We start from the raw sequence: 12530 nt of genomic DNA on the forward strand, positions 1-12530 counted from the left end.
TGAAGGGTCAGGACTTAATACCTTGTGCTCATAAAGGGTTTTTCATTTAAAAAACAAAATCTTTTACAAAGAATTAATTCAGCTTTAAGACACTTCTGTGCACTACAGAAATTTGATTGCAACATTTAGGTTTTTTGCAAAGCCCTAAATCCCAAGATTTGAGGAACATTATATGAAATTTTGAGGAAGCAACTTTGAGGAACCTTATATGAAAAACTCTGCTCTAGCTCTGAAAAGTTTATTAATTGCTAGCCTTAATATTGGAATAAAAAAGAATGAAATGTGATCCAGCTACAGCTGGATCATAAATCCAGCTGGGTCATACAGTCATAAAGCAAAGGAGAAGAAGGAAAAAGCTTTTCAATCAAAGGAAGAAAGAGGGATTGAGACAAATCTATATACTGTTGTATACAGCACGCTATTAGTAAGATTTTCCTACCAGGTCTCCTTGCAACATAGGTGTGGGTTTTGGTTTTGTTTTTAACCTGCAACAAAGAATGTCAACATCCCATATTTCAAACCCACCCCAAATTTTTCCTCTCTTTCAGGAGCTCTTGGCTGTAGAAAGCAGGACCTAGAAGTCATGGTGTGCTGACTCAGCAGTAACTCTACCAGCTATATACCTAAGAACAGCAATGATAGGTCAGATCGGTAGATTATCTCCCACAGTGACTATCAGTGGATACCTAAAGAAGAATAAAAGGATACAGCAGGCATACAGCATACAGTTTCCCAGCCTACATACAGCTCAGGGACTTTAGACAGAGGTAATATCATTGTGTTTAACAGCCGTGGGTGGATCTTTCTCCTGTAAAGTTATCTACATGTGCTAACAGCCCACATCAGCCACTAGCATCCCTAATTTTCCATGCCAAAGAGGTCCACAGTTTATATATGCCTCTGTGCTAGGAAGTACCTAAACCTGAACTCCTAACCAGGATAGGATATGGTTCACTATTAAGCTACACATGTTCACACACAATATAACTGCTTCAAAATGGGAGATACAAGGGCTGGCACTGTCTGCAGGGCCACAGCACTGTATCATATGCAGAAATAGTACAGTGCTACATGCACACAAAGGCAGGGTTCAGCCACACAAAAAACCATACAACTGCCTCTAACAGCAACCACACAGATGCCCTGGAAAAGCTGAAAATGGAGGATCTGTCCGGGTCTCTCATGATCCCCCCAGTCTCTCCTCTCTCCTTTGGGGCACTCTGATCTTGTTTATTGGGGATTAATGCAGAATCAGGGCAGCTTCACACAGTAGAAAAATACTACAACAGATACACGGTGTCTTTTGACGGCAAACTTAATGCTGAAAGAGCTGTCGGACTTCTTTTGCTTTTGAACACGGCACAGGCCCTCTGGCACACTGCACGTTGCTGGAGCAGAAGAACCACCTTCTCCCAGGAACTTCTGCCTGCCTTTGCAGTGGCTGTGCCCAGTATGCCTGTACATGATGTGTGCTTGCCATTTTTCTTCCTTGCCATAACACGAAGCCAAACATTTAACCAATTAATCTGTCAAGATAAGACAAACTTTTAGCAATTAAACATCTGCTCAACAAGCTGAATCTCATTTACAAACTGAGGTCTCCATCTCTTCTAACATCCAATTTTCTTCTTTGATGAAATAAGAAGCGTAACACCTCAAACGCACTTCTTAACATGTTGGTTTTTTAAAAGCTACGAGCAATGTTTGAACAGCCAACAAGAAGGTGAGAAGGAAGAAGAAGAATAGCTACATGACGAACTTCTAAGGAGAAATTGAGAAATGTGACTTGACACACAGGTCGCAGCAGGTGACACGTGATTTACTGATGATAAGAAAGGGCCCACCGAGTACTTTCTACACTGTCAGAAATAATACCATACTGGAGACACCTTGTCTCGGGGGAATTGGACTGCCTGGTAAAGATATCCTCAGAACAGATGTCTTGTTTACTGAACTAATTCTTTTGTGATGACCTTGATCAATAATACCAGAAGCAAGGCGAGTGACACCTGCACATCCTTCTGAATTTTAAAAACCCTTTAACCTCTCCTTACCTTACCAAACGCATCAGCCCGTGCTGTCAAGTTTCAGCCTATTCATCAGCAAACTTTAAAGCACCTTAGTGGTACAAGGACACTATTGCGACATCAGTTTTCTTCTACCAGGGATACACTCGCTCTCCAGCCCCAGGATTTGGATTATTGCTGAGTAAAACAGGATGATGAAACTATTATTGCTGAATTGTGCATGATTCATAGTTTGTAATAACCACCTCCAAATGTAAAATTCAAATTTACATTCTCACAATCAAAGGTCAGAAAAAGACAGCAAGAATGGGTCATTATTCATAGCAGTTAAAACTATACATTTACACTAGCTACTGTGTATAATTCTTAGATGAACTGTGACTACACCTGTAAAGAATGTGATATATACAGAATTACCAATTTATAGCTTCTTGTATAAATCCTGCTACATTTCCCTGCAACAGAAGCTTTTTCATGCAGTATTAATGTGCCATTCCTTAACACACAGTTCTCCAAATATTTAATCTCCTAAGTATCTCCTCCTTTTGTAGAAGAGAGGAACAACTGACAACAGACTGGCTCCCCAGCATGGGAACACCTTCTGCCAGCACTCAGTGTTGCAAGCAAGGCAAATCCAACCACTGCTGCCCTTTAGCAAAAGGTATGCTTTTATTGTATATAAACAAAGAGGCTTTTAAAAAATATATATATTTCTTTGTCTAAAACACAGGGTTTAAGACTTACCTATGCACTATGATAGCCAAATTATTATCACTTGAAACATGTAATACATTATGGGCACAGGCATACAGGAGGACTGTATATAATCCTCACTAATGTAAAATATTTCTGCCTACAATCGCTCAGCATTTGGCATATCTAAGCCTCCTTAGAACTATCAAACAGAAGGCAAAAACTAGTCAATTGAACTGGTATCCAAAAAGGTCATCATCATGACAGCATGAAAGACTGTTCGTCTGATCCTCCACATATGTCTTTGAGACAAGCAGATCCGTAAGAAGAATAAGACTTTTGCTTTACCGAGTACCAATATAAGCTAAATTGTGAAGCAGACATGCATTGTACCAGTTTCCAGGCTATTTTATTCTCAGTAATCACAGCCTACACATTCAGTAACTAACTGTTGGACCAATCACTACATCAGAATGGAGTACTTTGGCATTTTTCCCTTTTGAATTTTTATTATTTTTAATACGAATGGTGAGTTCTATATAATCATCAAATACAAAAGACTTCAGCTTTAATTTAGAGCAAGAACACCCTGGCCAGCAGAAGCCTGGCATGAGAAACAGAAATAAAAAGAACTCTTATTGCCCTTTTAAAAATCAAAAGTAGCACCTTATCAGCATAATGGCAGCATTATTTAAATAGCTTTCATGTGCCATTTTCACAACACTATTTCTATTAAATCATTGAGAATAAACACCTATTTTCATTTACTAATCTTTTTTTCCCAATTAGAATCTCTCTGAATCTGTGTACAATACTAATTTCATTTCTTCTCACTTGCTTGCATCTTAATTAAAATCAGCCTATGTTGACTTTCATTTTTACAATATATCTGCCTATTTCACATCACAGCACCTTCATGACCCCCAGAGAGTCATGAGCCTTTAATATTTTATTTTGACCTTGTTAAGTTACTGGAACCATGAAAGATTTTTCTTCTTCCCCTCAGTGTTTTTTTATCCTTCCTGAAACGCAGAGTATGTGTGAAAACATGTAATTGAGAACTACACTGCCTTTAAACAACATATCTCTGATCATTTATTTAAAAAAGAAACAATTTTTTGCCTTTCAATTTATTACAAGAATTAGTTTACAAACAATAAACTTCATTATTAAATAAATGGGGATCAATGCTTAAATGATACTTAAAGGCCTTTTCCCCTGAGCTTCAGGACAGAAAAACAGTTTTCGATTTTCTATTAAAAAGAAATGCATCAATAATTGGCGATTTAAAAAGAATTTACAGCGGTCATCTTCTACATAGGTATCTGAGTTTACAAAAGCAGGGAGTTTGTGGGGAGAAGAAGTATCTTTTATTAGAGCAGTGGACATAGCTGAAAAGTAAAAATACCCCGACAAGACACACAAGCCCTGCTCCAGGCCTGTAGCAGAAAGCTTGCCTATGTGTTTCAACTCCATCATTTGGCCTAATAACAGGTATTACTCGGAACGCGCACAGCACACGAAGAAGCATCAATTCAGATGGGAAGCAGAAAGGTGCAGAGCTACCCCCTCAGCCTAACACCTGCAAATTTCTCTTTGGAGCTCACAGAAAACACAAAATACTGGGTACACTGGCACATACATTTACATGTATGCCTTGGGTCTTCATCCAAGTTCTCCCAGTGTTACCAGTCTCACAGCACAGGCTCAGACTCAGGCAAAGGTTTTGGCACAGTCTGAGTCCTGCTGGAGGAGAAATCCTGATCACACGCTATCGTTAGCAGACTCTTATTTACATTTACCTTCAGCGTGGACCCTTACATGATAGCCCAAGCTATCTAACCTATCCACCTGTTACAGGGAGGTTATCTGGCAGAAGACTTTTCAAGCAGACCTCAAAGCCTTAAAGGCAGCTGGGATTTACAGCCACTTCGTGCTAGCTTTGGATGGCACAACTGCACAGAGCCTGAGACATCCGACACCCAGGAATACCGCACCATGGAGCCTAGCTGGGAAGCATGCTGGATATTTTGCTCCTTAGACAAGCAGAGCAGACACAGCCACAAAGGTCTCTTCACTCAGGATTGTATTTACATTCCAGCAAGCAGAGCCTCAAGTTCGTCAGTCGTGTACAATCAGTATTTGGCTACTGGGTGGAGGAAACTGGAGGCAGCTGGTGACAAAGTGGGAGAGGTAAATTGTTTGCCAGGAAAAAGCTGAGAAGTTTCAACAACGACAACAAAAACGTTTAAAAAAAGAAAGATCAGAATGAGTGAGAATAAGGGTCAATAGTAAAATGGGGAGCGGCAAGGGAATATGTCTAATTTAAGGCGAAAGCAGCATGAAGGAAAGCATAGAAATGCGTACAGTCCTCTTTGGAGGACAGGAGAGAAAGAAGAGATGCTGCTTCTGGTTGAATCAGCACTTCATCTAGGGAGAAGAATAAAATTTAGGGGCTTGCAAGGAATACAGCTAATAGATCACCTGGGCATGTGCTATAGAGGAGATTACAGGAAAGTAAAGTGGAATTCCCACTGGAAGTAATTATAATTTCAGCGCTTCATATGCTGTGCAGATTTACCCAAGGTCCAAAGAATAATGCTTATTTAGCTGCTTATCATGCCCACCTTCTTCCCTCAGCACAGTATACCCCTTTCTCCCCCAGCCACCTTCAAACACGACTGCTGGTAGTCAAAGAGCAGCTTAAGTTCTGCCACCAAAAGCAGAAAGCTATATATGAAGAAATACAATACAAATACCCACAGCTCTCCTGTAGATTTTGTTACCAGTGAGTGCTAGCTTACTGGAAAAATTCCTTCATGGGCTCCTATCAGATGGGGCCCATAACAAGCACCTAATATTATTGAACCTGTAATTAGCAGCCTCACAGTGGCTGTGGAGTCCAGTACACAGACACGAGCTCTGAGGGAGGGAGAGGTTCTCTAGCTGTGAAAGCAAAGGAGCAACAGATTCCTAAGTAGAAATACTTGCTTTACCATTAGCTGATAGCTGAAGTCAGAGCTCTCCATGCACATTAGTTCCCCATCTGTACAACAGCTACAGCTAACCACCCTGCCATGTCACTGTGCAGGCAGTGCTTATAAACCACTGCCCCAGGACAGAACCAAGTTCTGGTCTTCAATGTAGATACAAGTTCAAGTGAAGACTATAAATCCTACTTAAACATTTACAGAAACATAAGTGGGCAGGGAGAATACCTACACCATAAAATTCTTGGGCAGCTTCCTCACATTAAATACATTTGAACTGTTTAATATTTTTTCTCAGATACGAATTGGCAGGAATTGAAACAGAAATGTTACAGTGCAAATGGTCACTTGCAGTAACACATTCTCAGGCTTCAGCAGTCAGCATTCACAAGCAGACTTTCCCCACCCGGGACCTAATGTGACTCCTTTGCTCCTACAACACATCTGTGCTCATCTGTATAATGGATACATGATTTTACAAAAGAAGAGTAGAGGTAGACACTAAGGAAGGAGAACTATCTGTATTTTAAGAAAGGAGGGTAAGAGGTGGAAGGAATCATCCCTTTAAAAAAGTGAATGAAAATTCACATCTGCTATTCAAACTCTAATTTCCACTATTATCACAAAACAACAGCAAACCCCAACAGCGGTCTCAAACCTGAATTATTTATATGGTCTCAAGATGAACAGTTTTATTTCTCCTCAGAATGTTTGTATATGAGCATATTTTTTAAAAAACTAAAAATAAAAGACATGTTTTGCTGAAGCTAAAAATGCGTTAGCAAATATGGTAATTGTTCCTAGATTATTTCAAGATCTTAAAGGATTATAGGAGCAATGTTTTAACGTGAGAAGTTCCCTATGAAATGGATAAACACTAAACTGCTCTTAAAGATGGGCAAAAGATCCAGCAACACATTACACAGCTTGATCAAGGCCAAGCATCGTGTCGATGGTGGAGCTGAGTCCTGCAGCATGGTATTCTGCTATCAACCACAAACTTCACTTCCCTATTCCATTAGTGAAATGTATTGTGATACAACGACCTTCCCTCTTCTGCAGAACAGAAATAATTATACTATTTGGAAGTCTTCACATTGGTAAGTTAAACATACATATGAATTCTACCAAATTAACTTTAAAAGCAGGACTGTTTGGTTAGATTATGTAAACAATATGCTCTAAGACTTGCTGAGTTCTGAGAACTGAAACCACAGACAGGCAAAATACAGCTGCACAGTCAGATATGGTGTGTCTGCTAATATTGGAAACTTTTATCGTGCTGCAGCAAATTTAACTTCTGATCAGTATGTGCACAGAAGAAACATAGACTGAATGCACCAGAACAAAAACAAAAATCATTCCAAGGTTGTAATTTATGAAAGCCAAGGGCACTCAGTTATTTTATGAAGCAGTTGACAATATTTATTAGTTGTACTGTTGTGGCATCTAAGAGCCCCAAGCATGCACCAAGGCTCAGCTGTGCTCATCCTTGCAAAAATACAAAACAAAAGATAAACCATAAACTGCTGCAGGCTGTAGCTAAGGGCTTCATACAAAGCTGTCAAGTGCCAAAACCCCTGACTTTTAAGAATGTGCATCTAAAGCCCAGAGCTCAGTTCCTCAGCTAGATGCTAAGTTTGGCGCCAGATTCACCTGCTGAGCAGGAGGCCACCTGGAGTTAGCTGATATCAACTGCTCGGACCAAGGATGTGCCTGAACTCCCACTCTTCCCTGCACTTCAGGCATTTCAACCAAGACTGCAAGGGAGACACGTTTGCCAGTTTGCGAGTCAGACCCTGGAGCCCAGATTCAGTAAAGCCAGAGGGGATGCAGAAGTATGCACTCAGCATCCTTTCTCAGAAGCTGGAACAGAATGCAAGAAAGACCTTGAGACTTGTGGAGCAAGGAAGCTACGCACGCAGGGAACATGCCTCTGCGGCTTAATGGTCAGAGCACCAAGGAAGAGAGTCCCAGGTTCCAGCCCGGGCTTTTAGGGTTGTTCCTGGTTTTATCACATAACTTAGATGTAAAAATACACAAATGATCCATAAAATAAAACTCACGTTGCCCAAACAAGTACCTTAACTAACAAGCTATTGAGTTGGGATGACTCTTGCTTGTTTTCATTCTGGTCTTGCGACTCTTGTATCATGAATGTGAACACAAAGCAGAATTTCTCATGCCTACTTCTTTCAGGTGCCTTCTAATTAAGGCAACCAGGGCTTGCAATGTTTGTGTTTTTTATTAAAAGAGTTGGAACAAATATTTGTCTTTAGGAGCCAGTTCTTTCTTTCGATCCGGCTGTAAGTGTCTCACACTGGAACAGTGACATAGAATAAGCTGTGTAAGCCACATACACCATCTTTAAAAGAAACATAGCTGCTCATTGCCTTCTAAATGCATTTATATTTTCCTACAGTTGTATTGATAGTCAAAGGCACTTGTCTGCTTTTCACAGCACATATTGCTATGTTTAAGAAGCACTCTTACAAATTCTCAATCTGGCACCTCACATAAAACACTGAGTCACAAGTCCCTTGAACCCCAAAGTTGTTCATCCTTCTATTTACTCCTTCAGCCCACTAAAATGCCAGGATATTACTCTCTGCCAATTTCTCATAACTTAAATATTAAAATAACTGCTCAGTGAGCTGAGAAGCAGGCGGTAGTACTATTATAGCGCTGCTTTCAATTTCAGGCTGCCTCGCTCAGAAATGCACCGTAACTTTTCTGCCTTCCTGCAGGCAGCCAGCCCTCCCCGTCGGCGGGGCGGCAAGCCGCACCGCACCGCCTCCCCCCCCCCCCCAGCACCCCCAAAACCCAGAGCAAGCACAAGCTCCTCACACCCGCCCACGGCCCCCGCGGCCGAAACCCTGGGGCGGTTTTTCACCTGGAGCATTTTTTTATCCGGATGGGGAATTTAATCGTTCCCAGTATTGTACAGGTACTCAAAACGCCCTGGGTGCCACGACGTCCACCGAGGGGCACGTCCGGCAGCCCCCCACCGGCGGGGCACCCCCGCCCGGCCCCCGCAGCACGCCGCGCCGAGGGGCGACGCGGGGCCGGTCCTGCCCCGCGGGGAGCGCGGCAGAGGACGCCCGTCAGAGCAAGGCGAGGTGGTCCCGGAACACCCCCGGCCACCCAAACCCCGAGGCGGGGGCTGCCGGTAACCTGCCGGCCGCGGAGGCGCGGGGGGCGGCGGGCGCCCCCCTTGCCGAGCCGGGAAGGACGCCGCTCCCCCGGCGAGGGAGCCGGCCGCGGGGCGCCCCTCGCCCCCGCCCCACACAAAGGCACGGCGGGGCGGCGGGGAGGCGAGTCGGGCCCCGCCGCGCCTCCCCGCTCCCGGCTCCCCGCCTCGGCGCCGCCTGAGGGACTGCCGGCCCCGGTGGGGGCACCGCCGCCCCCCGGGGGAGAGCCCGCGCCGGGCGCGGGGACCACCGCGGCGGCTGCCGGCGGCGCCGGGGACCCCGGGGCGGGCGGGACGGCGAGGCGCTCTGCAGACAGGTAGCTCCCTGCTAAAATGGAGGGAGGGGAGAAATGCGGCGCTCGCCGGAGAAACTTACCGGAGGAAACCGACGAGCCGGACAAACTGGAATTACTGGATGCGGCCATGGTCCCTCCTCCTCGCCCCTTAGCTGCGAGCCCCGCGTCGGCCCCCGCTGCTGTCCGGCTGCCGCCAGCCCATCGCAAAGTGCCGGAGCCGCGCCGCGCCGAGCCGCCGCCGCAGCCCGCGCTCGGCTCCCCGCGCCGCCGGGGAGCGGGTGGCGGCGGCGCCCCGCCGAGGTGCTGCCGGCCGCTCTCCGGGGCTGGGCGAAACCGCTCGGCAGGTCAGGGAAGAGGCCCCGCGGCGCTTCCAGTGCCTCTCTCCGCCTGGGGAGCAGGGCTTACCTTGTGACGGGGACGGGAGAGCCGCCCTGCCAGCGCCTTCCCTCGCCTCCTCCCTTCCCTTCCCTTCCCGTCCCTTCCCTTCCCTTCCCCGCCTCCTCGCGGGCAGCGCTGACAGCCCGCCGGGGAGACCCGCCGCCGCCCGCCGCAGCTCCCCTCACGCACACAAAGGAAGCGGCGGCGCTGCCGGCCGGGCTGCCGGCCCCGGCTGAGCGGGCAGGGTGGGTCCCGCGCGGGCAAGCCCCGGCGGCGCGGCAGCCCCGCCGAGCGGCGGCCAAGCCCCTTTCCGGCCGCCGCCGCCTGGCACGGGGCTGGCGGCGAGCGCGGCTCCTGCCATGTGCCGGCGCCCGTCCCGCCTCGCCCGCCGGGGCGGCAGCGCCTGTTGAAGCGCCTCGGCCCGGCGCCCCCCTCGGCGGTGCCGCAGCGCGGGCTCCGCGCCACGCCGCCCCCCGGCCCTGCCGGCCCCCGCCCCGGGCCGCCGGAGACCCCCGCTGCCGCGCAGCCACGGCTGGAGCGGGGCTGCGCACCTGGGGCAGGGCTTCGCCCAGCGCCAACGCCGGGCTCTGCTGTCAGGTGCGCAGCGGAGGCCGCGGGCGCTTCAGGGCCGCAGCCCGGCCACGGTTGGGGCCTGCCCCCTCCCCCCCCCCCCACCCCCCCGCAGCGGTCCCGGTCCTGGCGGCTCTGGGGGGACCCGGGGGCACCAGCCTCGGCCGCTACCCTCTGTCTTAATGGGCGAGTGGGAAAGAGGAAGAGCCAAGAAAGCATCACTTGGAGGCTTCCTCCTGTTGACTGCCCTTCGTGTTTCCTCCGCAGTGCTTTATCGCCAGCCAAAGCTTCCATCTCATTTTATAAAATGAGGGTGACAAGGCTGCAGGATGGCGGTCAGCTGCCGTACGGTTGTCAAAAGCCGAGTGGCGTGGCAAAGTCTTGCTGGCACAGGATCCGTAAGAAGCCTACAACCCATTTGCCTTGATGATGATTTATGAAAGCCTGCCTTGTTTCATAACAGAGTCTGTAACACAAAGTTACTTCGGGACGAGCAAGGAAGCGCATTAAAGTTTCTTTGGCAAACTAAGCCTTACCCACCCAGCTACCCAGCGCCTCAAACGAGCGTGCAAACCTCCTGCCGTCGGTAACCCGCACCGGGCCGCCTTCTCCCAGAGCCAAAATACAACCCGGGCTCCCCAGACCCTGCAGCCAGTTTTTGACTCGGGAAAACAGGTACCGAGACCCCCTCTAGCGGCAGCGACACCCGTAGCAGCGATCCCGCCGCCGCGGCTCCCCCGACCCCGGGGGACTCCGGCCAGCACCTCCAGGGGCTTTCCACGTCTTACTTTGTAATGACGGCTTGCTCCATACGGGAAGGGACGAGATTTAAACCAAGCTTTAGGTTGTAAATCGCCACGTGACAGACATAGGACAGGCGGGTCGCTGCTTTTTCGGCCTTTGGCCAAATATTTCACGCATTTTAAAGACTGAATGCTGAGAACAAAATGAGAAAGGTAGAAAGTTATTTTGTCTTTTGGATTAGGTCATAAAACCAGGCTGATACCTGGGATGTAGGAGAATACCGTAGTAGTATGGCAAACATCAAGATTGTACTAGTAAATTGTTCACTCGCAGAGTACGTAATGTTTCGAAGTCCTATTCGCTTCTCTCCTACATGTTTGCTTTTTCTGCTCCTCCTGCTATATCTTTCTAATATTTGCCTCCTTGTTGTCTGTTTTGTCTTCATTTTTCCCTCCATAATCTAGCGCTGTCTTGCCCTCATGCCTCTCTGGCAACTGTCGGAAACCTGTCTCATATGATCGGTGAAAGGCAGTGGTGTTAACAACCCTGGCAGAATCTGCAGGGAAAGAGGTAAATAACCTAAAAGAGAGGAGAATCCCTCACTCTGCCGTGACTTTGCAGACAGAAAAGAATTTTCGTCATTAATTTTCAATTATCTTTGCAGCTATAGATCTGGATAAAGCAAGAGAGGAACTTCTTCAGAGAATGACTACTCCAGGTATTCCAATAATTGCAAATTAAGTATTTTCTGTCCAAAGTCAGTGAGTCTGAACATGTCTGGTTATGAACATGTATACCTTTGAAGGACAGGCAACTGCTGATAATCTTTGTGATAATAGCAGGTATGAGGTCGTGTAATCTCAATTTCCACCACATTGAAAAGGTAAATTAATAAAGTTAAGTGAAATGTACTGTAGATTAAAAGAAAACTCTTTCACATTTCACGACAGGATGGCTTTTTTCTTGTTAGCAGCAAAGAACATAAAAGCCATGAAATTAGAGGGGAAATTACTAGATCAAAGGAGAAGCAAATTTAAAAGAAACAAAAGTACCCTTTTTATGTGTAAAAAGTGCAAAGTGAAGACAATGCAATCACATTTCAGTTCTATTTTATAGAAACTGTGAACAGAATCTGTTCTAGTCTTATTTGTGCAAAGCCCGGATTTAACCATCACTAACAGTGGAAATACTCGGATAACAAGAATAAACTTTAAATTGTAAACTAGATACTCTCTTTGATGTAGACTATTCCTGGGCTTTCCACAAGTGCATGCTTCATATAAGCCTGATAAAAATCTTCCACTTTACACTCCCTGTGGAACTAAACGTAGTGCCTGCTTGCATGATATCTGCACTTTTATGAGAAGTCCCAGCTTCCAAAAGTTTTGAGGAACTCAGAAAAATCACATTTCCCTATGTATGACCTTAGAAACCCCCCGTGGATGGACACTGCTGTTGATATTAACAGTGACTTGCAAAGGAAAAGTACCAAACTGTATGCTTTGTATTACGCATGAGAAAGATCTGAAAGCTTTTCTGGTTTTCATTCCTGGGGAAGATTCCTTGAAGATTTCCTTGCTTCTAGATTGGTTCAATGCAGTTTTTACTGGCAGAGTTTCAATGTTTGGGTTTTGGGGTGGTT

The 12530-nt window shown here is 46.5% G+C and overlaps 1 protein-coding gene across 1 annotated transcript in view; it reads right to left on the minus strand.

The window, feature by feature from the left end:
- CHN2 (chimerin 2) overlaps nucleotides 1-9698 on the minus strand; it is a 165131-nt gene extending 155433 nt beyond the window's left edge. The window contains exon 1 of the mRNA XM_087772315.1: nucleotides 9277-9698. Coding sequence (XP_087628441.1) covers nucleotides 9277-9325 — 49 coding nt within the window. The 5' untranslated portion in view covers nucleotides 9326-9698. The remainder of the gene's footprint in view (nucleotides 1-9276) is intronic.
- Nucleotides 9699-12530: the final 2832 nt, after the last annotated feature.

The sequence above is a fragment of the Nipponia nippon genome, unplaced genomic scaffold (genome assembly GCF_047370975.1).
Source record: "Nipponia nippon isolate SJK-2023a ecotype South Korea unplaced genomic scaffold, ASM4737097v1 scaffold_1, whole genome shotgun sequence".
In the NCBI taxonomy this organism is placed as follows: Eukaryota; Metazoa; Chordata; class Aves; order Pelecaniformes; family Threskiornithidae; genus Nipponia; species Nipponia nippon.